General features: G+C 35.1%; 1 protein-coding gene across 3 annotated transcripts in view; it reads right to left on the bottom strand.

Moving 5' to 3' along the window:
* LOC149557818 (uncharacterized) overlaps nucleotides 1-25,139 on the bottom strand; it is a 106,514-nt gene that overhangs the window by 27,612 nt on the left and 53,763 nt on the right. For all 3 annotated transcript variants that reach the window (XR_016364922.1, XM_089832302.1, XM_089832303.1), the window contains exons 8-9: nucleotides 747-811; nucleotides 459-633 (exon numbers count right to left, since the gene is read on the bottom strand). Coding sequence is in view for 2 of the 3 variants with exons in the window: in XM_089832302.1 (XP_089688428.1) it covers nucleotides 459-633; nucleotides 747-811 (240 nt within the window). In the remaining variant the exon portion in view is untranslated. The remainder of the gene's footprint in view (nucleotides 1-458; nucleotides 634-746; nucleotides 812-25,139) is intronic.

A 25,139-nucleotide genomic window follows, 5' to 3' on the forward strand; every position in this document is an offset into this window, starting at 1 on the left:
GGCAAACAATCCAGCTAGCATAGTTACCAAGTCCAGAAATGCAGATTCAGACAAGAGGAAACACAAGTCAACATCTAAAAGATGAGATAATTTAGAATAAAATCAGTGTGTGGACATGAAAAAAGAGTGTGCACAATTATTATATATCATAAACATACATAGGGGTTTTGCCACATGGAATAAGTTGGTTAGAATGTGAATAAGGACACAAATGATTAGTTTAGAGTTCTGAAAGAAAAATAAAAAAAACTGTTCAGGTTTGGAAGAGGTTGGTGTGGTAGATCAAAAACTTTAAACAAGAAGTAATGGAAGAAAGGTCATTGCCGCTCTAACCTAATACCAACCATTCTTCTTCTACAAGCTCACAAAGGCTTCAGATTCATACTTACTAGGAGAAGTTTCACAAGAAATACCAAAAAAAAAAAAATTGTCATAGAAGTTGATAGATTTGATGTAACCTTTATAAGCTCCTCTTGCATTTCCAAGTACTCTAGTTTTCTTCTTCGATCAGCAACCGAATCCTCACTTGGCAATGAAGTAACCCCTACAGAATCGACAAGTTCATCTGGAAGAGAAGAGAGTGTGGCCTGAACAGCCTCTTCTGGCTTGACTTTTCCTGAGACTGTAAATGCTCTGGCAAAGAAGAGTAATGAGTCAATCAACCACAATAGTAATAATGTTAAGGTATTTACATGTCTTAAAGGTACAAACTGTAGGAAATAGACTAAAGTATCACAAATAGTTACCTTGAAAGGATAAGGAGGGAAGAAGGTACCGAATGATTCAATGAAAGATCCAGCCAATCATGTAGCTGCAGCCAACATGTATTATTTACACCAGAAAAGCAAATACATCAAATGCTCAACATTTTAAAATATACTACACATTCAAACAATTGAAAATCACTATATTGCAGATGCTAAAAAATAATGGAAAGTAGAGCTCTTAATATCCCCGCACACAAATTTTATTGACCAATAAAAAAGAATAGAAGCCAATGCATCATATAGAGTAATAAGAACTAGCTATTCAATGCTATAGATTCTATCCTGCAAAAAACATTATATATGCCAGTATATTAAGCTCATTACTAGAGAGTACCACTAGGAACTCGGTTATCTATTATTATCAAATTAAACCATTTTTTCACAAATACAAGATGCTTAGATCAGGTATCAAAAATCTACATGTGGAATACAATAAGCAGAACCTATGACTTGAAATCCCGTGGGATAATTATGAATAAAATATGCTAAATTTTGATTTTGAAAATGACATGTCCACGAATCAACATGCTTCGAAGTTCATATTATTATTGATTAGAGAGTTTCATCACAGTTTTCCTTACAATAACGCGGGACTATTTAGTATGGCAATTCATAAATTCCATTGATTATGCTCATTGTCCACATTAATGACCATTTGTTAGCAGATTAACGTTAGAAAGTAAAGTCCACCAAGATAACTGGAGGGGGTGGAGATGTGAATCAGTTATACACTTAAAACAACTCTCAATATCTTTAATAAGTCTGAAACATCTAACAATAGATGCAACAACCATAGAAAGATAACCATGCACACTAACACCAAATATGCTAACTACGGAAAGCCTTGGTGGGAATGATGCCTGCAAGATGATGTATTAATATAAAAGTTCCATGTGAAAGGACAAACTTTGTTAGGAGCCAATGAAATACAATCAGTAAATATGAGTCCCTGCAAGGAGACTTCGAATCCTTGTTAGAAGATTCCAACTCTATTAGGAGTTCAAAGGAGGACAACCGAACTCACTATCCAAATAGCTTCAGATTGTCTTCACTAAACAATCTTTAGGATAATCTTATCTAAGTTCTAAACTGACTAAACAGCAACTCCTTTGCCAATACAGTTCCTTTGAAGCTCATAGTACATCCACAACATTAATCTCTACTCTGATCAAATAGAAATTTGCATCCAAGTTCGCATATCCAAACATCAAAATGCATATACCACACATAACCTCACTGATGATTACAACCAAGGAACAATCTTTCCTTTATACCAAGTCCCAAAAAAAAGTATTCAATCGACCTTGAGACTTTCTTAATTTAAAATGATAATATAGGACATCATTAAGATATTACAATACACATTACATTACAATTAAACTCTTTTCACAATGATTTTATCAATAGTCAGCTCACAGGAACAAGCATGTTGAACAATATTCATAAATTGGCTCAAACTACAAATCTGATTTTGCCATCTAGAACATAGCATCTTGAATATGTTCCTAACCATCCTCTAAATGTGCTTATCCAAATTCACTGAGATTGCTTGGGAAAAGTTTGTAACCATTTTCAGAAATCGCTGGCTGCCCCAAAACTTTTATGATCAGAAACTTCTAGACTTTCAAAACTTGAAGCAAGGAGATATAACTGTACATAAGTACTAGGAAAAAATTACTTGACTATTGAAGTATGTACCACCATATCAGCAGGATAAAAACCTGAAGGTGAGGAAGTTCATTATGGGTCTAAACAATAGAATAGGAGTAGTTGATGTTCTCACTCCTCGAACTATGGAGGAAGCTCTAGAGAAGGTTGTTCGACAAGAATACTAAATCACAAAAGATGATTCCATTCGGGATAATAAAAGGAAAACAAACTGGAATACGGAGGGTGCTAATTTTGGATCTTAGAAAAGACCGTTCAAGGAAATGGAGTCAAGGACGTTAAAAGTAATTTTAGTACAAGTAAGAATAATAAGAGTAATGAAAGGAAGGGTTCACCTTCAGGATGCTTCACTGGTGAAGGAGATCATTATGCTAATAAATGCCCCATCAAACCCAACACCAATCAGTTGCAACAACCAACTCTTCCACAGCAACAACAAGTTTATCAACAAAGGATCCATGCAGCCCTGGACAATAGGCAAGCAGAACAGCAAATACCCCTGATTGAAACTCAGGGTAAGATCTACGGGAACCCTGTCTCCATTTTAATTGATATTGAAGCTTCTAAATGTTTTATATCGTCTAAAGTATTAAGTAGATTTCCAAAGAGATCTAGTTTTACGGCAAAACAATGGATAGTTGAATATGCAAACTAGTCAAGGGCTAAGATAGAGCAATGTCTATTTGAGGCTTAGGTTGATTTTCCAAATTTTTCAACGGAATTGAACTTGTATGTAGCACCTCCTGGGTCTTACGACATTATCATAGGCAATTAATTGGCTCAGCGAGCATAAGGCCAAGGTGAATTGTCTTGCCAAAACTATAAATTGTTTGGATGATCAAGGTAGGCCTAAAAGCATTATAGGGATTAAACATGAAATTGAATCAAAACAGATATCTGCCATGCAACTTAAGAAATATGGAAGAAAAGGCTGTGAGATCTTTGCAATCAGAGTTGAGGACATTAAAGAACCTAAAAACACCACATATGGAGATGACTACATTTTTGAAGATAGGGAAATTAGAGAAAAGTTAAAAGAATCTTTCGAAGAAAAATATCCCTATCTAAAGAACTACCAAGATGTATTTCCAAAAAAACTCCCCGGTCTACCACCTTCCGGAGCCTTTGATTTTACCATAGATTTGATACCAGGAGCAAAACCCATTTCTCGAGCACCATATTGAATGACTACCACAATATGGAGTTGCAAATACAACTACAAGATATGTTAGACAAGAAACGGCCCAGTGTTTCACCATGGGGAGCCCCAGTGTTGTTTGTTAGGAAGAAGGATAGAACCATGAGATTATGCATAGATTACAGAATGCTCAATAAGGTTACCATCAAGAACCAGTATCCACTTCCTAGAATAGATGATCTTTTTTATCAAATGAAGGGCACAAAAGCATTTTCAAAATTTGATTTAAGGTCAGGATTGTTGGTGTTTGAAAACGTTACCCATTTCCAATTACCCTAATGAGAACAAGATGCATCTAGGGGCAGCTAACTCCCATTATCAACACATCCATTCAGACACCAGGCCAACTATAAGGCATGACCCTTCTTCTACTTCAGGCTCTGCAAAACCTAGGCGGGTAGACCTGTAGATTCTTTATATGGTACCAGTTGTCAAAGCATACACTGAATCTAATATGAAGCAGATAAAACCCTTATTTATTCTATACTCAACCAAGAATCATAAGCATGAAATAGCTAAGAACATAACTCATAAAACTGGCAAGCTAAGTGTGGGTTAACATTGAGTAGCTTTCAACATAAAAGGGAAAATTGATTTAATATGTTGATAACAGCAAGACCCAAGTATGAACAACAGAACTTAATGATCCTATCTCTGACCAGTGCCTTATCTATTGGGCAATTAAATGAATCATAACCATACATCCCCTGGGATCCTCAGACGTATCTCTACATCAAGATCCCTGATCTATCTTTCACCTTGTGAATAGACATCTGCTACAGAATGAATCTCATACTCAGAAAATCCTATCATGAAATCTGCAAACCCTGTGACAAATATCAAGCAATTACATGGTTCTTTGTTCCATAAGCAAGACATTTTAACCACATACATTTCAAAATGTAATGCAACCTAATTCATGCTCTTTGATCACAAATTAGAAGAAATAACAGAGCCATAATCAGGAGACAATATTCAAACTGAACTTCAAACTTTTGCTGCACTTTATTTGTTTTCCTTGAAATCAAATACATGAAATGTACAGAAAAAAAAAAACTCATAGATCACCTAACAGAAAAGAACTATCTGCATAAAACTTAAAATGCTGTTCAATACAAGAAGAAATGCTGAAGAATGGTTTCTCAGTGCAAAAACTGGAACCCTTGCAAATGAAGAAAGAAAGAAAGATATAGCAAGAAAGGAATTCCCGGATCTGATATGCAATTGCCAGGTGTCCACTTGAAATCCAATCCTCTGTAACTGAAAAACCTCTTTCTTCTTTCATCCCTTCTGATATGATTTTGTTTCATCATTAATCTATAACAAACTTGCAAAATATCCTTGCCTAATGATGAAAACCCTTTACTTGCCAAAATATCTGATTGCCCCATGAAAAAGCCAATGAAAATGAGTTTTTACTGAGTAAATCATAACAAATTCGACCCTAACTGCATTTCCATTGCTTTCTACTGATATCCAGGTCATTATCTTGACAAAAAACAAATCTGAACTTCCTGGTATGAATATGGTTGCACTTTAGGTACTTGATAGAAAACCTCATGTAGCTCAAACTGACTGATATCTGTGCAAAAGCCGACTCCAGAAACGGAAAGTTCGTTTCTTCCCGGTTCCGGCGATATATAATATCGCATATCTAGCCTCCCAAAAACCCGTTTAATCTCGATCTGAAAAATGACTCCCTCGCCTAAAAAATTGCTCACGTCTGCACACTTTGTTTTTAAACTTTTGAAAGATTTAAAATTACTTCTAAAGTCAAAACTTTAGAATATGCCCTTTTTCAATTTAAAAAAAAAAACTTGAACGTGATTTGAAAATTGGGAAATAATAAAAAATTATTATTTTATTTGCCTTCATATTTCCCTCTCCTTCCATCCGGGTCAACCATCTTCTGCCACGTGGCATCTTTTGATTCGCCCGGGCTATGTCGCTATGGTAACCTCCTTGCACCTTCTCCATGGCGACATAGCGACGATCGTCCGATTGTCCATGTGTCATGATCTCACACTTTCCCGCCACATCAGCACATGTACAATCTGGTTCAAAATTATGCATCATGCGACTCCGCTGACGTCAAACCTCCAAGTGGCATCCACTGACGCACGGGCCCACGCACATGAGCGCTGCCCTTCCGAAGAGCGCTGTCTCAAAGACAACTAATGATTAGTGGGCAGAAGTATTTAAAGTGCCTACTATTTCAATACCCACTCAATGTGGGATAAAACGATTCACGTTTTCTACTTTCTTTATGCCATGTGAACGGCTTTCACCATTACTGCGATTGCTTCTCATCTCATGCGCGAGTTCTGCTCCTCCTAAAGATGTGGATCCTTTTGCAACGTGTGCTTTCCTTCTGCGGTTTGGCTGAGACGTCCTCTGTGTTTCTTTTATGATGGTGCATTCCTTTTAAAAAAAAAAAAAAACAGCGGGTTCTCTAGTTTCTTGGTGCGGCTTCCCCTTTCAGCGCTATGCTACTTTGACAGCGGCATTGGATTGTTTACTGGCTTTGAGGGCGTCTTTTTGAAAACATGGGAACTCTTCATTCCATTGGTGCTGCAAGCTACTCCTGTCTTGCGTTGGCGGCCTCCATGGAGATATTGGTGACTTTTTAAACTCTTGAAATGTTTTGCCTCCTCCCTATGTCCTTCCTTTCGAGAAGGTTTCTTTGGATTTCTTTCAACATACGCATGGGTATCTGTATTAGTTGTTTCTCTTTGGCGATTCCCCTGTCTTCCTTCACTTGTTTGGAGTTTCCTTCAACGACCGTCGGCTTCTTTTAAATGCTGGTTGGATGCTTTGACTGATACGGGGTCTTCTTTTACTATTGTGATGTCCTCTCAAGCTGCGGCTTTAGAATTTGCTGGTGAGAACTTCCAATTGCTGAGATGTGGAGCACTCCTTTTGCTTCTTCCTTGGCACGCTGCCTACCTCCAAATTGAGTTTTTCTTTTATAGACGCTACCTTATGTTTAGTGCCTTCAAACATTATATAAATACAACCTACTATTTTGGTTCAAAACTATAATGTTCATTATCACGCTGAGAATGTATTACACCACATGTATTTGTCTTCAAGTGAAAACATCCCCTTAATTTACCTGTGTCCTTTGCTTGGATGGCCTCTAGAGCTAAAGACACAATCTCCTTTAATCTCATTACCCATATAGCGGGTCTCAGCTTCCAATACTTAATAAAAGACATCCATCTCCAATACTATCATTAACATGACTCCAGTGATATCTTGCTTACAATCTTACACAGAGACACAATTAATCACTCTGTACATTCCCTACGCTCTTCTATTCAGTCGGATGAAATTAGTCGGGGCCCCCAAGTGGGTCCGACTAAAAAAAAAAATTTCGTTCCCAGACAACTGAAAAGCTGAATTGATCTATTGATCATTTTGAAATGATTAGAAACAACTTCGATCAAAATTTGTCATTAAAAACTCATCTTATCCCTTTTTGCAACCTGTCACTTTTGGGTCAGGAGGTCCGTTGACTGGCCTCAAAAACTGACCCAAACCTTTGATCAAGTCCTGAAAACTGGCACACTGAATCTTGGTTCTGCATTCTTGCACCCTGCCAGATCTTGTCTCATGACGAATTCCCAGTCAAAAGATATTGACCATCAAAGTTGCCTTCTTAGAATTACCTGCACCAAAACATGTCAGAAAACTATAAACTGGGTTTGGATTTGGTTCGGAAAACTAGGCAAATGAGCACATGGGGAAAAAAAAACTGGGGCACTCATTCTCTGTCATGAGGACATTATGGATCTACGATTTAGGCTCATGACGAATAACTGGACGCATTTGGCAAGCGTCTAAAATTGGCTACCTGGATTTGCAGGACAGGAAACGATGACAACATAACAATTTTTTCAAACGGAATGACCCTGGAAAAGTGTGCAAACGGATTCGTCAAGATGTGAACATTGAAACATAACAATTCTCTAACGTCTACAATGAAACGCAAAAGGAATTTTAGCATTTTGGTCAACTGGGTCAAAATTATGATTTGTCGAACAGGGCTTCCCAGAATTGTGAACAACTAGTTAAATGCACAAAACAGTAAATGACTAACTTTGGGGGGTGCAAAACCTAGTCAAACGGATTTGAAATGACTTGAAAATTGAAACATAGGTTCTTTGTTATACATACTAAACATCCCCAAAGTGGCTAGTCATGACACATTCCTGGGTAAGAAATATTCAGATGCAAACTGGGCCTCTGATCGCTATTTGACACTTGGGTAAAATGCAGATTTGAAACTTGCTCAAAACGAGACTTCGCAGAATGGCTCAGAAATTCAATCTAACTTCACGAAATGCTTAGGCATGTTGAATGAAAGGTGCTAGAAGCATTAAACACCTTAGGGGTCTCGAAAGGACAGCCGAGTACAACCTTGCACATATGCATTTCAAAAGCATTTAAGGGCTTGATTTTTTCAATGGTTCTCAAAATTGACCGTGCAATTTTTAGCGCCAACAAGGATATCACCAACTTCATATTAAGGACGAAGATATTCACAAAACTGCATTCAAAACTAGGTATGGACATTACGAATTTATAGTGTTGCCATTCGGGTTAACCAATGTCCCAGCAGCTTTTATGAACTTAATGAATAGTATATTTCAAGATTGCCTGGATAAGTTTGTGTTGGTCTTTGTAGATGATATTCTAATCTATTCAAAAAACAAGGAAGAACATCAAAAACATCTGGAAACAGTTTTGCAAAGGTTAAGAGAACATAAATTATATGGAAAATTCTCTAAATGTGCTTTCTATCAAAAGGAAATTCAGTATTTAGGGCACATTATATCAGCTCAGGGCATAGCTATAGATCCGTCAAAAATTAAAGCAATTAAGGAATGGCCCATACCTAAAAATGTGACAGAAGTTAAAAGTTTTATGGGACTGGCAGGGTTTTATAGGAAATTTGTCAAGAACTTCTCCAAGATAGCTTATCCGATTACATCACTTCAGAGAAAAGGAAAAAAATTATCTGGACAAAAAAGTGTCAATCAGCCTTTGAATACCTAAAAGAAAAGCTAACTACAACACCCATACTAAAAGTACCTGACCCACAAAAGCAATTCGTAGTTATAACAGATGCATCAGTAGAAGGTTTAGGAGGTGTGCTAATGCAGGATGAATAGGTAATTGCATATGAATCTAGGAAATTGAAAAATTATGAGCAAAATTATGCACCTCATGATCTGGAATTAGCAACTATTGTACATGCTCTTCAAATGTGGAGACATTATTTGTTTGGAGAACCTTTTGAACTTTGATCCATACATCGTGGTCTAAAATATATCTTCACTCAACCAAATCTAAATGCTAGACAAAGAAGATGGCTGGAATTTTTAGCAGATTATAATTTTGACATAAATTATATTAAAGGCAAGGAAAACAAAGTGGCAGATGCCCAAGTAGGAGAAGACACATTTCTGCAATGGCTACTATAAACTTTAGATTAAAGGACCAGATTTTACAATACCTAAGCACGATGAATTTTATGCAAAAATCAGCCTAGCTCTTATCAAGGACCCACAGGATTCTAAGTATTCGGAATTTAATTTAGAGGATGGATTGTTAAGATATCATAATAGAATTTATGTACCCAATAATTCAGAACTCCGAAGAATAATTCCAGAAGAATCTCATTCAACTCCATATTCATGACACTCTGGGGTACCTAAAATGTTGTCTGATATAAAACCTCTATGTTTTTGGAAAGGAATGAAAAGGGAGATAACAGAATATGTGGCAGGTTGTTTAGAATGCCAAAGAGTTAAGGCAGAACATCGATGGCCAATAGGCCTCTTGCACCCTAATGAAGTACCATAATGGAAATGGCAGATAATTTCCATGTATTTTGTGCAAGGATGACCTATGACGCAAAATCGACACAATACCATTCTGGTAGTAGTTGATAGGCTGACAAAAGTTGCTCATTTTATACCAAGAAATCTAACTGATGGAGCTTACAAAATTACTTTACCACCAACCCTTGCCAGGATGCATGACGTCTTCCATGTGTCATACCTTAAGAAATACATTACCCATCATGATCATATAATTGATTGGAAACTATTACGGGTGCGAGAACCAGGGATGGTAGAAATAGAACAACTCAGAATACTTGAGGTGCGTAAGCTATGCTTAAGAAATCGGAAGGTGACACAATGCAAGGTCCAATGGGATCAACATGTAGAGGATAATGCCACTTGGGAGGATTATCATGAAATTCTCCAAAAATACCCTCATCATTTTCTCTAGGGCTGGAAACTGAACATTTCTTTTCTTTTCTTAAATTAATAACTGATTTAGTATTGTTTAAAAGTTTTGCTGTGATATTCATCGGGGATGATGAAAAATCTGAGGCTATGTTAGATCCCAAAATTTTGACCTAATTTTAAACTTGTTCATAACTATTGGATTTAACCGTTTTTGTTTTCGCTATGAAAAACTGTTTGTTACAAGGTACTTGATGGGTGGAGTGTGTATAAGATTCTACAATCAATTAGAAATCAACATGAAACTAAAACTGAGAAAGATGATTAACTTCAACAAGTTGAAAAAGATAATTAACTTCAACAAGTTGAGATGACAAGAATACTCAAATATCCACGAAAAACCTACTCATCAACAAATGGCGAAAATCTAAAAGTTCCCTTCTGAGCATGGTTACCAAATCTGGTCTGATCTGGTTCAAGTCTGGATCCACTTTTGGACCTTCCAGATTTGTCAAATCCAATCCAGACTTTTCATTTACTATCAAAATTTTGTTAAACATTTTTTGAAAATCCAAGATTTCCAAATTCTTTGACCTCCCAAAAGAATTAAATTTTCAAAGCTTGTAAGTCTAAAGACGTGAAAGCTAAGAGGAAAGAATGGGAGGAAAAAACTTGGATATTTACATTGAAAATGTAGTTGGGAAGCAAAGGAAGTCCTTTAGAAAGACATACCCCAATAAGGAAGTAAAGAAAGCTAACAGAAAACACTAAATGTCAAAGACTTTTTAATAGTTCTTGTTCCTACACATTAAACTATGATTTAAACCAGAATTTTGAGCTTTAAGATTGCTGTGGATATACACCAATTTGAAACTCCTAAATTAACTGGATAATAAATGGAATGTGATTTGACACAGATAAAAAACAATATTTCAATGTACACTAAAGTTGGATAAGACAGTTAAATCCTAAATTCATAAAAATAATTAAATTAGAATATTAATATAAAATGTTTGCAATATATGACATTATGATGTAACAACTTAAATTTATGAGTAGCAATTCAAATGATGCAAACTTTCACTTTTTGTAGTAAACAATTTTACTATATTAAAAGAAATGAATTAATAACATTCAAAATATTATAGTCCCTCTTTTGGCTTGCTCTCCCTCCCCCTATGATCAAGATTGGGAGAGCGGTGATCTGGTTGCAGACGATCATTGAAACAATCCTTTTTCTTATTTTTCGATTATTGTGTGCTAATTTGTGTTCCCCCATGCATATCTTTATGTGGTGTGCTCTCCAACAGCACCCGATTTACTCCATAGACACTAGGAAATAGAGGATTTATCGGTCGCACACTTCTTCCCTATGTCTCACATTTCTTCTATCTAGTTTATCTTGATCTTCATCATTTGGGAATAATCCAAAGCGTTGAAAACATCTAGGCCTTCTTCGATATTGACCCAAATCTTTATTTTAACTGTGGCTTAGTATAACATGAGGATGCATCCCCCACAACAACAAAAAAAAACCAATGTTTCTAAAATGGGGATGCACCTGAGACCAAAGGATGTTGTTCCAATGTCTCCAATGGCACCACCAATTTGTCATTCTTCTAGTGGAGATGGGGGGAAGGTACGTCGTTCCAGCATCTCCAACGGTGCCACCAATTTGTCATTCGTTCCAGAAGAGGGTCTAATGTTCCCCATCCAATTGAAGGAAAAAAGCTTCTTCTTTTTTAATTGTTTAATATTCTATTGGTTGTATTGAAAATCATATTAAATAACATATCATGTTGCTCAATGTAATCATCTCTATGATAAGTAAACATATTTTTGATATTTATGACTATTATTATCTAATATTTATATAATATAAGTTAGAACTCTTCCCTTTGTTGATTCAAGCATTTTAAATTTTAATATTTATTGTTCAATATTCAATGTTCCACTTTTATGTTCAATGAAATGTTCAAATATTTAAATTTTAGAAAATTAGTATTTTACATCATTATGTCTTATATTGTTATACATCTTTTCATAACTAGCATTTTAACTACCACATGTAAAGTACATAGAAACACACACACCCCGTCCCCCATCATTGTCCCCAAATTGAGGCCCCTCTGTCCCCCCTACCCGAAAACTTGTCCCCCCTACCCGAAAACCTATCCCCCCATCCCCCAGGGCAGTGTAACTATGCTTTGGCTTCATGTGTTTTTCTTCAGATCCAAAAACTTCAGTACCATGATGAGTAACTTATATGCAGATGTATGCACTGATTAATTTCACTCTATAGGTTCTTTTGATACCAAATAATCAAATCCCCATGTTTCTTCGATTTTTTTGTTGATGTTGTGGATATCATGTGTAATCTGTCTTAACGTAGGATTCCATGGAACATCTCGTTATGTTGACATGAAGCAAGATCTTTTTCCTCTTAGGATGATTTGTGTCTCCAAATCTATGCAACATGTTACACTCTAAGGAGACGTCTCACATTTGCATTATTTGGCCTACATTATATATTTTATCTTATTTTATCTATTTCCTTTGTGGGACCAAACCACTATCCAAATCAATCATTCATTCGTTGCCCTATCATTTGTATATATAGCACAACATGACTTGCTATCTATATTGGCTCAATCTTTTATCTCAATTATCACAATCTCGCAATCTATTGTTAGAACAACATTGTCATTAATGCCAAACAAAGAAAGCACAAGAAATGAAACGTGAAGACCTAGGTTTGCATACAACATATCAAAATAAAGGCAAATTGAACTATGAGAAAAAACATATGCAACAAGGTAAATCGGCATATGAGAATAAACATATGCAGAACAGACATGAAGGCATAACTAACACATATATTTGTTGTCAGTAAAGGCTTGGCAACTACATGGAGCAGGTAAAAGATATTTAGCGACAAATACAATTCAAGTATACAAATGTTATTGTTGTTATCAAGAACAAACTTCATTATACTTCTATTATTGGCTTGAGTGAGATTTTGGAATCATTTCTTCGCCTGAAATACTTGAAAACACAAGGAGGAATATCATATCTGTTGATTGTCACTCTAATCAATAACAATTTAGGAAAATGACAATCACTAGATCTTGCATTAAACACATAGAATTGCTATAATAGAATTCAATATCAAAACATGAATAGACACTAGAATGCGACACTATCTCTAACAATAGAGTTTGTCGCATTCGATGGAAAAGATTTTATTTAATTTTGACGAGGAACAAACAAATCTTTGATATTTAAAGGCACCTCTTAGGAGAGATGGAAATTTATAAATGAGGTGGTTCTCTCTTTATTGGCAATGTAGTTGTTATCAGTATTGTAGCCTCCATTTATTTTTTAGCTACTAGACCATATTATGAGTTTATGAATTGCCAAGTTCGAATGGGAAGTTGGAGATACTCCACTAAAATTTCATGGATTGGGTGAGAATTATATTTGATGTCCTATCACTTCTAAACCTTCACTTCTTGACGTTCATCGATAGCATTGCGTTCTATATGAACTCATCCCACCACCCTTGATGCACACATTCAAATCATTAGTAATATTGGGATTTGTATTGATCGGTGGTATTTCCTATGTAATTATTTGTTGAAATACTAGTCACCCAGTTAGTGTAACCATTGAGTCAATATGGAAACATAATGTTTGGTCATAACTATTTAGTTATAACTGGTTGGTTATGGGGTGATAAAATCAATCTACCACATGAGAATTGTTCTTATAAGTCTGAAGGTCTTGTGTGAATATAATTAAAAAAGTTGACTACAGTAGTGTAAACACAACTATGAGCATCAACAAATATCTTTTATGGTAAAATAATGAATGTTTTATTAAACAAAGATTGTGAATGATCTATATATACAAGACAAGAGAAAGTTTCTATAACAAACAATAGAGAGGAAATAGAAACATTCTTGTAGAGTGAAAAGGAAACTTCCCATAACCAACAGAAGGAGTTTATGGAAACATTAAAAAAAGAAGTGACTGTTAAAAACAAATGGAAGAGAGAGTAAATAGAACCTATCTAATATCACAATACCCTCCCTTAATGGTTAATCTATCTTCAAAAAGATAAAAATTTGCATATCCTAAAAAAGCATAAAAGGCGGCCTCAAGTTGATCAGAGATCTGCATGTTCTGTAATGTTGGTATGTGGTAGCATTGACTGAGGTAGGACGAGTCTCAGTACCTAGAACAAGCACCTCAAGGTGACGGTACTCAAAGATCGTCATCATTCTCTACTTCCAAATGTTGTAGTTTTGTCTGTTGAATTGTTGACTACCTACTAAGAGAAGATTGGTGAGAGATGCCATTACACATTTTTCAATGAAAAGCATGAAAATTTTGAGATGGGACAAACTTCATGGCATATTGACAGAAGACCCAAAAAAATTGAAGAGACGTCCAAAAGAGAGCTCAAAAAACCCACAAAGAATCTGAAATTAGATTTTGAATCTGCTAGCTTGAAATTTGAAGCACAGAAAATGATGAACCCAAGAAAGATATTAACCAACCCAATTAAGATCTGCAAAAACCCACCAAGAATTGTTGGACGAAAATCATATATAAAGGGTTTAAAACACCCTAGACACCACCCTTTGCAAAAGATGTGCTGAAAAAGTTAGCTCAGAAATGCCCAAAAAGGCGGCCACAAAATTGCAGAAAAAAATCGAACGCCGAATCCCTTGTCAGGTTTGGAGGAAAAAAAGATGCAAATTTTGAACACACTCAGGCAACTATTTCAAAAATTTTGAACTAATAATTCCAAAAAGAAATTAAATTTATTTGAAAAGGCCAGAAATTTTCTCTAGTACCATATTATGGTAAAATAATGAATGTGTTATTAAACAAAGATCATGAATGATCTATATATACAAGATACAAGAGAATGCTCCTATAAAGAACAATAGAGAGGAAATAGAAATGTTCTTGTAGAGTGAAAAAGAAAGTTTTCATAATGAATAGAAGGAGTTTATGGAAACATTACCAAAAGAGTGAGCATTAGAAAAAGATAGAAGAGAGTAAATAGAACCTATCTAACAACGTAATAATATCAAGAGCAATATCAAATTCTGTAAGATATCATGATTAAATGAGTGCAAAGAAAGATATTAAAAGGTAATAGTGTTGGAAGCAGAGGAGATTGTTGGCTTGGGGAGATTGTTGAGGTAGAAGACATGTTGTATTGATGACAGGTTTTATCATCAATGTCAACATATGTTCTAAGGTTGCAAACAGATTCAGATTTTGTATGTTGCATTTTATTGATCAGTACCATACCAATAGTGATTGATAGTTTTGAATATGCAAGCATACTTTTGTATCAAAGGATGAGTGTATACATTATGTCTATGGCCACAGTACTTCACGTGACTGATTAGTTAAGTTGCATATGATTTAGTGAAGACTAGCAGCTGGCTAATAAGCAGAGAATCATGCCGAAGGTAGTTGTAATATTTTGGTCATAACTTGATGGTAGGCAGGAATTCATGCATAGAATATGATAGAAGACTCATTGTTGTGCATATGTTGAGATTTGTGGATCATTTGGCTATTGTTGGAAGGATTGCTTGTTTGTAACATGCGACATATTTTACTGGTAGCCAACTGGACAGTGTAGTGTGTTGATTATTATTGGCAAGAGTTAAAGTATGTATTGTAGCATGTGGAATGCTTTTATGTAATGGTTGTATAATTGTTTTAAAAGGCATGTATGCCTTAGCATGGTCCTATGTATTTAATTGATTGGGGAAGTCCTAACAAGCCGACCTTATTGATTATGTGTAATGGGTATAAAGGAAAGTTAATTTCCTCATTTGTAATGTATGTAATGGTATGGAATGATATGGAAAGATTGTGAATGCAAGCCTTGATGCTAGAATATTAAATTAGAGTTGAAAGATTATCAAATACTTTGAAAAGAGGCATGAATAGAATTTAGTATTCCTAGTGGACTTCAAAGGAACTATTTTGGCAAGTAAATTGCAGATCAATCAATTCATGTTATTTGGATTTGTTATCTAGTGGTAAAGGTGGTTTCATCTTTCATAATCTGAGCAGTGTGTCTTTTGTTCTCATCAACTCCTAATCAGGTTTTGAACCTTCTACCAAGGGTTCAAGGTCCTTTAACATGGACAATTGTATTAAATGAATTGTATTTAACTATATGCTTTAACAAGGAATTAATATATTAGTACAATATCTAGTGGGTGTCATCCCCATCGGGTTTTCCCCTTTGATCAAGGGTTTTCCTCGACCACAAAAATCAATGTGTTATGGTGTATGGTCTCTTATTATTGTGCATTGCTATTTTGGTTATCAGTGATCAATTTTATAGGTTTGTAATTAATTTGCATTTATCCACAATTAATTCAACCCTCCCCCCTCCTTAGTTGTGTACTTTACTTCTTAACAAATAGTTGAGTTGATACATCTCAATCTACAGAGTACCCTGATGTGTTACAAATGAAATTATGATGGCGCGAGAGTTTTAAAGATATAGGTGCAATAATAAAGTAGAACAAGTCTTTAAGTCTATGTTATTTGTAAAATTCTCAACGCTGGACTATAGGATACTGAGAGGGTTCTCAAAGCAAGAAGATTGTGCTTCTTTAGAGTTGGTTCTCTTTAATAAAGGGTTTGATAACTCCTTAGATTGGCACCCTAAAACATTGTATTTTCTGTAAGGCTGGATTAGGGCAATAGATCCTAGCACCACTTCTCACTGTAATTTTCCACCAATTCTTGTTTTTCCATATGCATCATGTGTCATGGTTCTTATGTCTAAATGCTCTCTCATTAGTTGAGTTTCTAGAGATATAGTCCTTCTACTGATTCACCCCCCTCTTAGTACAAGATTTGTGTTCTTCAATTGGTATCAAAGCCAAGTTTCTTAAAAAAGCTTAAGCAGCTAAGGAAGATCTTCAAAAGTCAACACATGGCTTGTCTACAGGAACCTTCCTCAAATAAAGCTTCTTTACTTCATGGTTCTAACTTTCATTCTGGAGCACTAGAATGGAAGATTATTGTCATCATTGGGGTTTGATGTATGGATGTTCATTGTAAAGAAATATGTAAATCTTACAGCTCTTCCAATTGCTCAAGCAAGAAAGGCCTATGAGATTTATGCGAAGCGATGAATTCAATTCTTTGTGGCTTGGGTAATACAGAGTTTGTCAACATTCTGCATTGTCAAACTGCTAAAAATATATGATACAAACTGTAAAAGTATTTATGAAGATGACAAGGTAAAGCATTCAAAATTAAAAATGTATAAGAAAAAGTTTGAAGGTTTTTTAAAAAAAATAAGAGCAGATTGCCAATTACCTTCTCAGAGTTGATGATGTTCTAAATGCAATTAGAGGCTTGAAATTAGAAGCTGAAGTAGTGACATTAAAATATGATCTTTCACAATTCAAAAAACAATCTGAAAAGAGTCTAAATTTTGAAAAGAGTACTACATGTTGGATGAAATGTTAGTCTGCCAAATATCACAAACAAGACAAATCTAGTCTAGGTTTTGATAAAGATCAAATCTATAACACAAATAATTCTTCCAAGGAGAAGAAGAATAATGATGATGGATTCATTAAAGTCAAAAATCAGAAGATGCATTCATGATGGCTTCCTTCTGCATGAAGAACTATAACAAACAGGTTTTTCCTCTATTTTTATGGTCATTTGAAATTATGCTATTGTCCTAGGTATCCATGGGATTTCTTGTCCTAGGGCTTATCTGTCAGATATAGATTTTTGCAGTTGCTCGAAGCAACTAACTGAGCTGTTTGGTTTTCTTTCTTTCTCTTGTTCATTCATCTGATATGTCTTTTCCCTGGACATCATTTGGTGTTCCTTCTGTATGTTGTTTTACTGCTTTGTTTCAAGCAGTCCCTTGGACCTTGTTGTTGGTCTTCTAATGTACATCAATAAATTTATCTTATTGTTTTGATGATAGAGTAGTTGATTGTAGAGTTCTATCAAAAACGAAACTAATTTTATAAGTTGAAATTATTTTCTTCCTTAAAGAGATTTGAATGTGATCTGTTATAACTTACCAAATTCGCACAGTCACATGCAAATTTGAAAGTCGTTCACTCAAAAGTCGATTCAATGTTAAGTAGAAATCGGTTCGAATTCGCTGCAAAATCAGTTTTTCAGAGAGTATTTTGCTGCAAATTCTTCAATATGGACCCTGGTAACTTACCTTGCATTTGGAGCAAATTTCAGAATTGATGCGTGAACCTGTGGAAAATTGTGTGAGTTTAAGAGAATGTCAGACAAGTTTGGGCGATTTTGGGATTTTGACTTTTGTTAACTTTCCACGGTAGTTTTTTAACATTACTTTTTTCCAAACTAAACCTAAAAAACATGGTATTTTAATCTATTACACGGTGTTTTGGTTTCACATGGTATTTTCGGTCTCCATTATGAGCAGCATTTTTGGTCTCCAAACAATTTTTGGTCTTCCTCAGTGGCGTCTTGCTGCTAACAGCACTAGCAACATGAATTCTTCTTCACTCTGCAGAGCTGGCAGCATGTATTCTTCGTGTACATTTCTTCCTCTTCATTCTGAGCAGAGAGAGCAGCATGTATTCTTCCTCTTCATTCTGAGCAGAGCTAGCAGCAGTGTGTATAAATATTGTAAAGTTTCTTACCAGACTTCAACATGAGGCTGATTGATGCACAACTTTAATTGCAAGTTTGAACACTGATGTCAATGAATTTAATTTGCTCCAGAATCTATATATGTTAGTACAGAAATAACAGAGATAACAAAGATGTTCTTGAACTTGAGATGCTAACGATCCTTTGATATGCTTGCATTAGTTGATTTCGATGCCTTGTTATGTTGGGAAGATCAAGTATATATGTTACATGGAGTGGTGTGAGAGTGAATGGGCATGTCTTCGAATGGAGACATGACCATTCACTGTCATACTTGTTCAGTATTTGTTTATCATGCCCAATATTAGTTAGACTTAGCACAAGTCTAAAAATATATAACAGATCATAATGAACTCGATCCATATGCAGCCCGATATTTATATAGATTGATAATGATCTTTAAATCAAAGGAATCAGAATAAGTTTCAATCATGGTTGAGATATGATCTCAGATAATATATATATGTTCATCGGTTCAACTATATCGATCATATGCAAAATTACATATACTGAGTGTGTGTGTGTGTATATATGTCAGTATGTAAATCATACTGGTATATATATACACGTATTAGATCTTTGATCACAATCATTGTCAAACCGAAGCTACATGCTTTAACACACCCTCTTAGCTAAGGAAGACAAAGTGCATATATATATATATAAGTTCTCCTTATTTGAAAATGATGTCTCCTAGTTAGTGATATACATAAGAAAATCAAGTCTCGTGATATTCTTTCCAGTTATGGTGTGTACACAAATATCAAGTCTCATGATATCTACCATAAGAGATCATGGTATATCCATAGATATTATGTCAGAATACCCACCATGTTAATATGAACATATTGATCTTCTACAAATATCACATCACATGATATCTATCAATGTCCTTTTAACTATCATGACTTGTCCATAAATATCAAGTCACATGATATTCATCATGATAGTAATTTAATCATTATAAAGTTGTCACCTTATAATAATATACATGGGTAGGTCCATAAGTCATAGAGTCACACATATGACAAAAGAGTTTATACTTTAAACATCTTTATTAAAATAATACAAATTTACAAAGTTAGGACTCAATCTCATAAACTTATATTTCAACCATACCAAGCTTCTTTCTAAAATGATCAACCTTCACTTTAGGAAGAGGCTTGGTGAGAATGTCAGCTGTTTGATCAGCTGTATTAATATAGTGATAGGTTTCAGAGGTTCACAGAGTAAACTAGAAAGCAATTTTCGAAGCCACATTGCTTATCTTGCTCCCATTGTTGCTACAATATACTCTGCCTCAATAGAACTTTGAGCAACTGAAGCTTGTTTCTTGTATATTCGTGAGATAATAGCTGATCCTACACTGAAACAACATCCTAATGTGCTCTTCCGGTCTTTTATAGTTCCGACCCAATCAGAATTAGTATATCCATGTAACTCCAAGCTCGTATTCTCATATTTAAGTTCATACCCACTAGTGCCTTGAAGGTACCTTAATATATGCTACAAAGCAACAAGATGTATTTCATAGAGGTTCATACATGAACTAACTTAATGCATCCAAAGCATAGCAGATATTAGGTTGAGTATTCACAAGATACATTAGAGACCCAATTATTTGTCAGTATAAAGTGGGATCAATTAGTCTAGATTCAGTACTTGCTTCCTTTAGCTTGAGCAAGTTGGTTTCCATAGGTGTTGACATAGGTCAACAGTTCCACATTCCAAATCTTTTCAAAACATCAACAGTATATGTCTTTTGATGTAGGAAGATATTCCCAAACTTCTGACGAACTTCCAATCCAAGGAAGTAATGAAGAAACCATAAGTCCTCCATGTCAAATTTAGAAGTCAATTCTTTCTTACACTAATTAATGAGATGGTCTTCTTCTGTAATCAAAGGTCATCAACATAAAGAATTAGAATCAACATATCACCTTTAGTTACTTTAAAGTAAATATTTGGATCAGCATCATTCTTGATGAATCTAAGACTTAGAATATTTTATCAATCCTTTCTTACCAGGCTCGGGGAGCTTGTTCGAGTCCATATAGAGCCCTTTTCAGTTTACATACATAGAAGGCAGCATCATGAGTCACAAATCCTTCTGGTTGTTCCAAGTATACTTCTTCCTCAATTGTTCCATATAGAAAAGCAGTTTTTACATCCATTTGATGAATTTTCGAATCTTTAGCTACTGCAATGGCTATTACAGTTCTAACTAAGGTATACCTGCCAAATGATGCAAAAGTTTTTCAAAGTTGATTGCTTCCTTTTGAGAGAATCCTCTAGCCACAAATGAGCTTTATGTTTTTCAATGCTACCATCTACAGCATACTTAACTTTGAAGAGCCATTTGGATGAAACAACAAATTTTCCTTTAGGTCTACAAACCATATCCCAAACATCATTTTTTAGTATACACTGTTACTCTTCCACCATTGCATCTTTCCAAACTTGATGTTTAAGAACTTCAGAAGCATTAGAAAGCTCAGGGTTTGGAATCTCGCACATGAATGCATTGTATGTTAATTTTCGAGGTCTTTAGCTTTCTTTGAATGTCCCTAAGAGTGTTGCAAATTCATCTCCTTCCTCTCTAATTTTTCTTACCCATAGTGGCATTTTAGAATTATTGTCAAGACTCTCTTCTTGAGTCTCAGGAAGTATCTCATTTTCATTTGAAGTTTCTTCAAGGTACTCCCTCTAAATCTCAAGAGCAGGAGCCTCTTATAGGGAACAGGAAATGTTATCGATATCTAGTTCATCTAAAATTTTAGCTCTTTTGAAAGCAATGTCTTCTTCAAAGATGACATCTCTGCTAAGTACTATTTGTTTTTGTCCAAGTATGTAGATTTTGTAACCCTTTACTGTTTTACTAAAACAAATTAGAATTCCTTTCCTTCCAATAGAATCTAAATTAGTCCTTTTCTCCTTAGGTACATTAACATACACAAGACATCCAAATATCCTTCAACGGCTAATGTCAGGTTTCATACCTGAAAATGCTTCTTTAGGAGTTTTGATGTCTAGATATGAGTGAAGACATCTATTTTGAATGTAGACTGTTGTATTAGATGCTTCAACCCAAAATGACATGCTCAAGTTTTGATCAAATATCATCGCCCTAGAAGCTTCTAAAATGGTTCTATTTTTCCTTTCAGCAACTCCATTATGTTGAGGGTTGTAAGAAACTATAAACTCCCTCTTAATCTCAGCAAGTTTGCAGAATTCTTTAAATATTTCATAAGTGTATTCTTTCCCACTATCTGTTCTTAGAATTTTAATTTTATTTTCTGAGGATTTTTCAATGATAGTTTTGAATTCTTTAAATTTAAAAAGAATTTCTTCAAATTCTTTACACTTAAAAAATTATATCCATGTCTTCCTTGAAAAATCATCAACAAATATCACATAGTACAAGAAGCCTCCTATGGATGGTGTATACATGAGTCCACATAGGTCCAAGTGCACTAGTTCTAACACATTTTTTAGTTTTGCTCAAACTATGGGGAAATAACTTTTTAGTGTTTTTCCCCAAGGCACGACCTTTGTAGGATTCATTGTGAATTTGACTTAATTTGGGCAATCTAGTTACCAACTTCTCCATATATGTTAGGGCACGAAAGTTGATATGACCTAATCTTCTATGCCAGATTTCATTTGAATCTGAAGTCTCATGAACAAGTACAAGATTTGTCTTAGTGCAAAGCACATATAATAGTCCTTGTTGCACTCCTACTATTTGAGCCTTCTTTATAGTTGAATTCTTTGCCCATGCTAGCACTTTGTCTTCTGTGAAAGTAATTCTATAACCATCATCTTCAAGTGCTGATATAGAAATTAATTTCCTTTTAATACCTGGTACATATAGAACTCCAAAAAGCTGAATAGATTTTTCGTCTTTTAATTTGATGGTGCAGGTCCCAATTCTTTTCTGGAATGTGCAGAATCATCCCCAATTGTAACTTCTTCATTTCTTTCTATTTGCATGCTTTCTAGGTTATCTTGATATCCAGTGATGTGTCTTGAAGATCCACTATCAATTATCCAAGTGTTGGACTTGGTTGATATTTGACTAGACAAGGCTAAATAGAAGGAATATTTCTCAAAATCTTGACCTTTATTTGATTTATCAGTTTTGGCAATGATGCTTGAAGTTTTGATCGATCAAGGCAATTTAGTGCATAATGTCCATATTGATCACATCTGAAACATTGAATTTTAGACAAATCTTTCTTCTATTTTGATTGTCACTTTCCATGAAAGTTTCTTTTCCTCTTTGTGTTCTTCTCCTTACCCTTCTTATGAGAGTTGGTGTTAAGAACATCAATGTTTTCATCTAAGGTTTTATGTTTTCCTTTAGTCATTAATCTCGACTCTTCTTGATGACAATCAGATCTTAATCGATCTAGTTTTGAAATTTTAGATCTTGCACTTATACCTTGTACAATTGACTCTCAAGAATTTGGTAGTCCTCCTAATGCTATTAGGGATAACTCTTGGTTGTCAATCTCATAACTGACAGAAGATAATTGATCTCTCAATTCTGTGATTCTCATAAGGCATTTACTGTTTCTCCTTTATTCATGCTAATGTTATTCATTTGCCTTTTAAGAGCAAGTTTTCTACCAGTGTTATTTACTATGAATGCATTTTCAAGAGCTTTAAACCAGGGTAACGTGACTCGCGGCGAGTCACGCGAGCCAGCGAGCCACACTGACCTCGTCGAGTCATAATGACTCGTGACCCGTGAGCGGCGAGTCACGAGGAGTGACTCGAGAGTCACAAAGTGGCTCGCCTAACCCAGCCGCGGCAGGCAAAAATTCGACTATTAAAATATAATTTTTTTGCAACTTTTTTTAATGTTTTTTTTTACATTTCTCACTCATATAACCCTAAAAGGGCTCCCATAACAGTCTATAGTGAAAAGAAGAAAGAAAGAGAGAGGTAGAAGAGAAATAGAGTTTTCTTATTTTGCAACCAGCTGAACGGAGAAGGAGAAAAGCTTGCATTTGTGACATTGGAGCTTGCATTTAGATCATCAAGGAGTTTATAGGAGCTCTTCTCAACACTTCTCAAAGCATTTGAAAGAGGTAAGACTTGATTGTTTAGATTTTGATGATTTTTTTGTCTATGCTTATGGGTTTTTTGCATGAATTTTTTTTGTTTGTTTATGAGTTTTTTTATAACTTTAGATCTTCATAAAATGCAATGCTGAAATGGTAATATTTGGTCTAAAATGTCTTATTGCAGCAACTTTTACATTTTTCCTTAATTAAGTCATAATAGCTTCTGGAGGTAAATAACCCAAGCTCTCTAAAGGCAACAAAAAAGATGAGTGTTGGAAGTTCACCATAGAATTTCCAGGTAGAAAGAGAACTCAAACAAAATGCCTATTTTGCAAAACAATTAATAGTGGGGGGATAAATAGATTAAAATACCATATTGCTGGCTTACGTGGTCATGATATTGAGCCTTGTGGAGCTGCAACTGTTGAGGCTCAACGTTTTTGTTATATAGCCTTGGAAAAATATGAACAAGAAAAAGAATTAAAAAAAAAACAATTAGAAGAGTTAGCTCAGATTGGTTGTAGTTCCCTTCCACGCTTATCTGCAAATGCTTCTAAGTCAGTAGGCTGTGTTGGAGAAGGTTCTTCCCGTCCCCCCTATCGTCCTAGTGCTTCTGTTGCTCGTGCTTCTTCTACATCTATTCTTTGCACTTCTAGTGATGCTACTGCTGCTGCCCCTTCTAGTAGTGCTGCTATTCTTCGTCCTAGAGTAAGAAAATCTAGTAAGTTGGACAACTTTTTTGTACCGCGTACTACTCTTGGTGCACAACCCTCACTTGAGAGCATGGGCTGGAATAGGGAGATATATGAAGCTGGAGTAAGAGCAATTTGCAAGTTTTGGTTTTTCTGCGACATTCCATTTATAACAGCTAGGTACTTCAAGTTTTCAACTTCATTTATATTTGATTGTTTTACATTTTAAGTTTTAAAATTTATATTCAATTTTATATTTTTAACTTGATGTTGAAAATTTGAAATATGCTAATTAAAATGTTTTTATAAATGTAATAAGACTCCTTATTGGCAGGGGATGATTGATGCAGTTTCCATCTGTGGTGCGGGTTCAAAGCCCCCACTGAAGATGAGTTGAGTGGCCCCCTCTTGCTAAATATGGTTGAGGAGATGAAACTTGAGTTGGGGGACCACAAAAAGATTTGGAGCCAAAAGGGGTGTACCATCATGACAGATGGATGGACAGATAGGAGGTCCAGAACCCTCCTAAATTTTCTTGTTTCTAGCGAAGGTAATTCATCATGCTCTACTTCTTGAAGTCTAAAATTCAATGTATACTATTATTGAATAACAAAAATTTTGTTTTATTGAGTATTGATTCTTTAATGATAATTATTTTGTTTAATTTTCACTTTCAAGATCCACCATGTTTTTGAGGTCCATAGATGCTTCCTCATGTGTGAAAATGCAAAATTCTTATGTGAGACTATTGAGGAGGTCATAAAGGAGGT

This window comes from Cupressus sempervirens, chromosome 5 (assembly GCF_028749045.1).
Source record: "Cupressus sempervirens isolate cs-2001-9-10 chromosome 5, ASM2874904v1, whole genome shotgun sequence".
In the NCBI taxonomy this organism is placed as follows: Eukaryota; Viridiplantae; Streptophyta; class Pinopsida; order Cupressales; family Cupressaceae; genus Cupressus; species Cupressus sempervirens.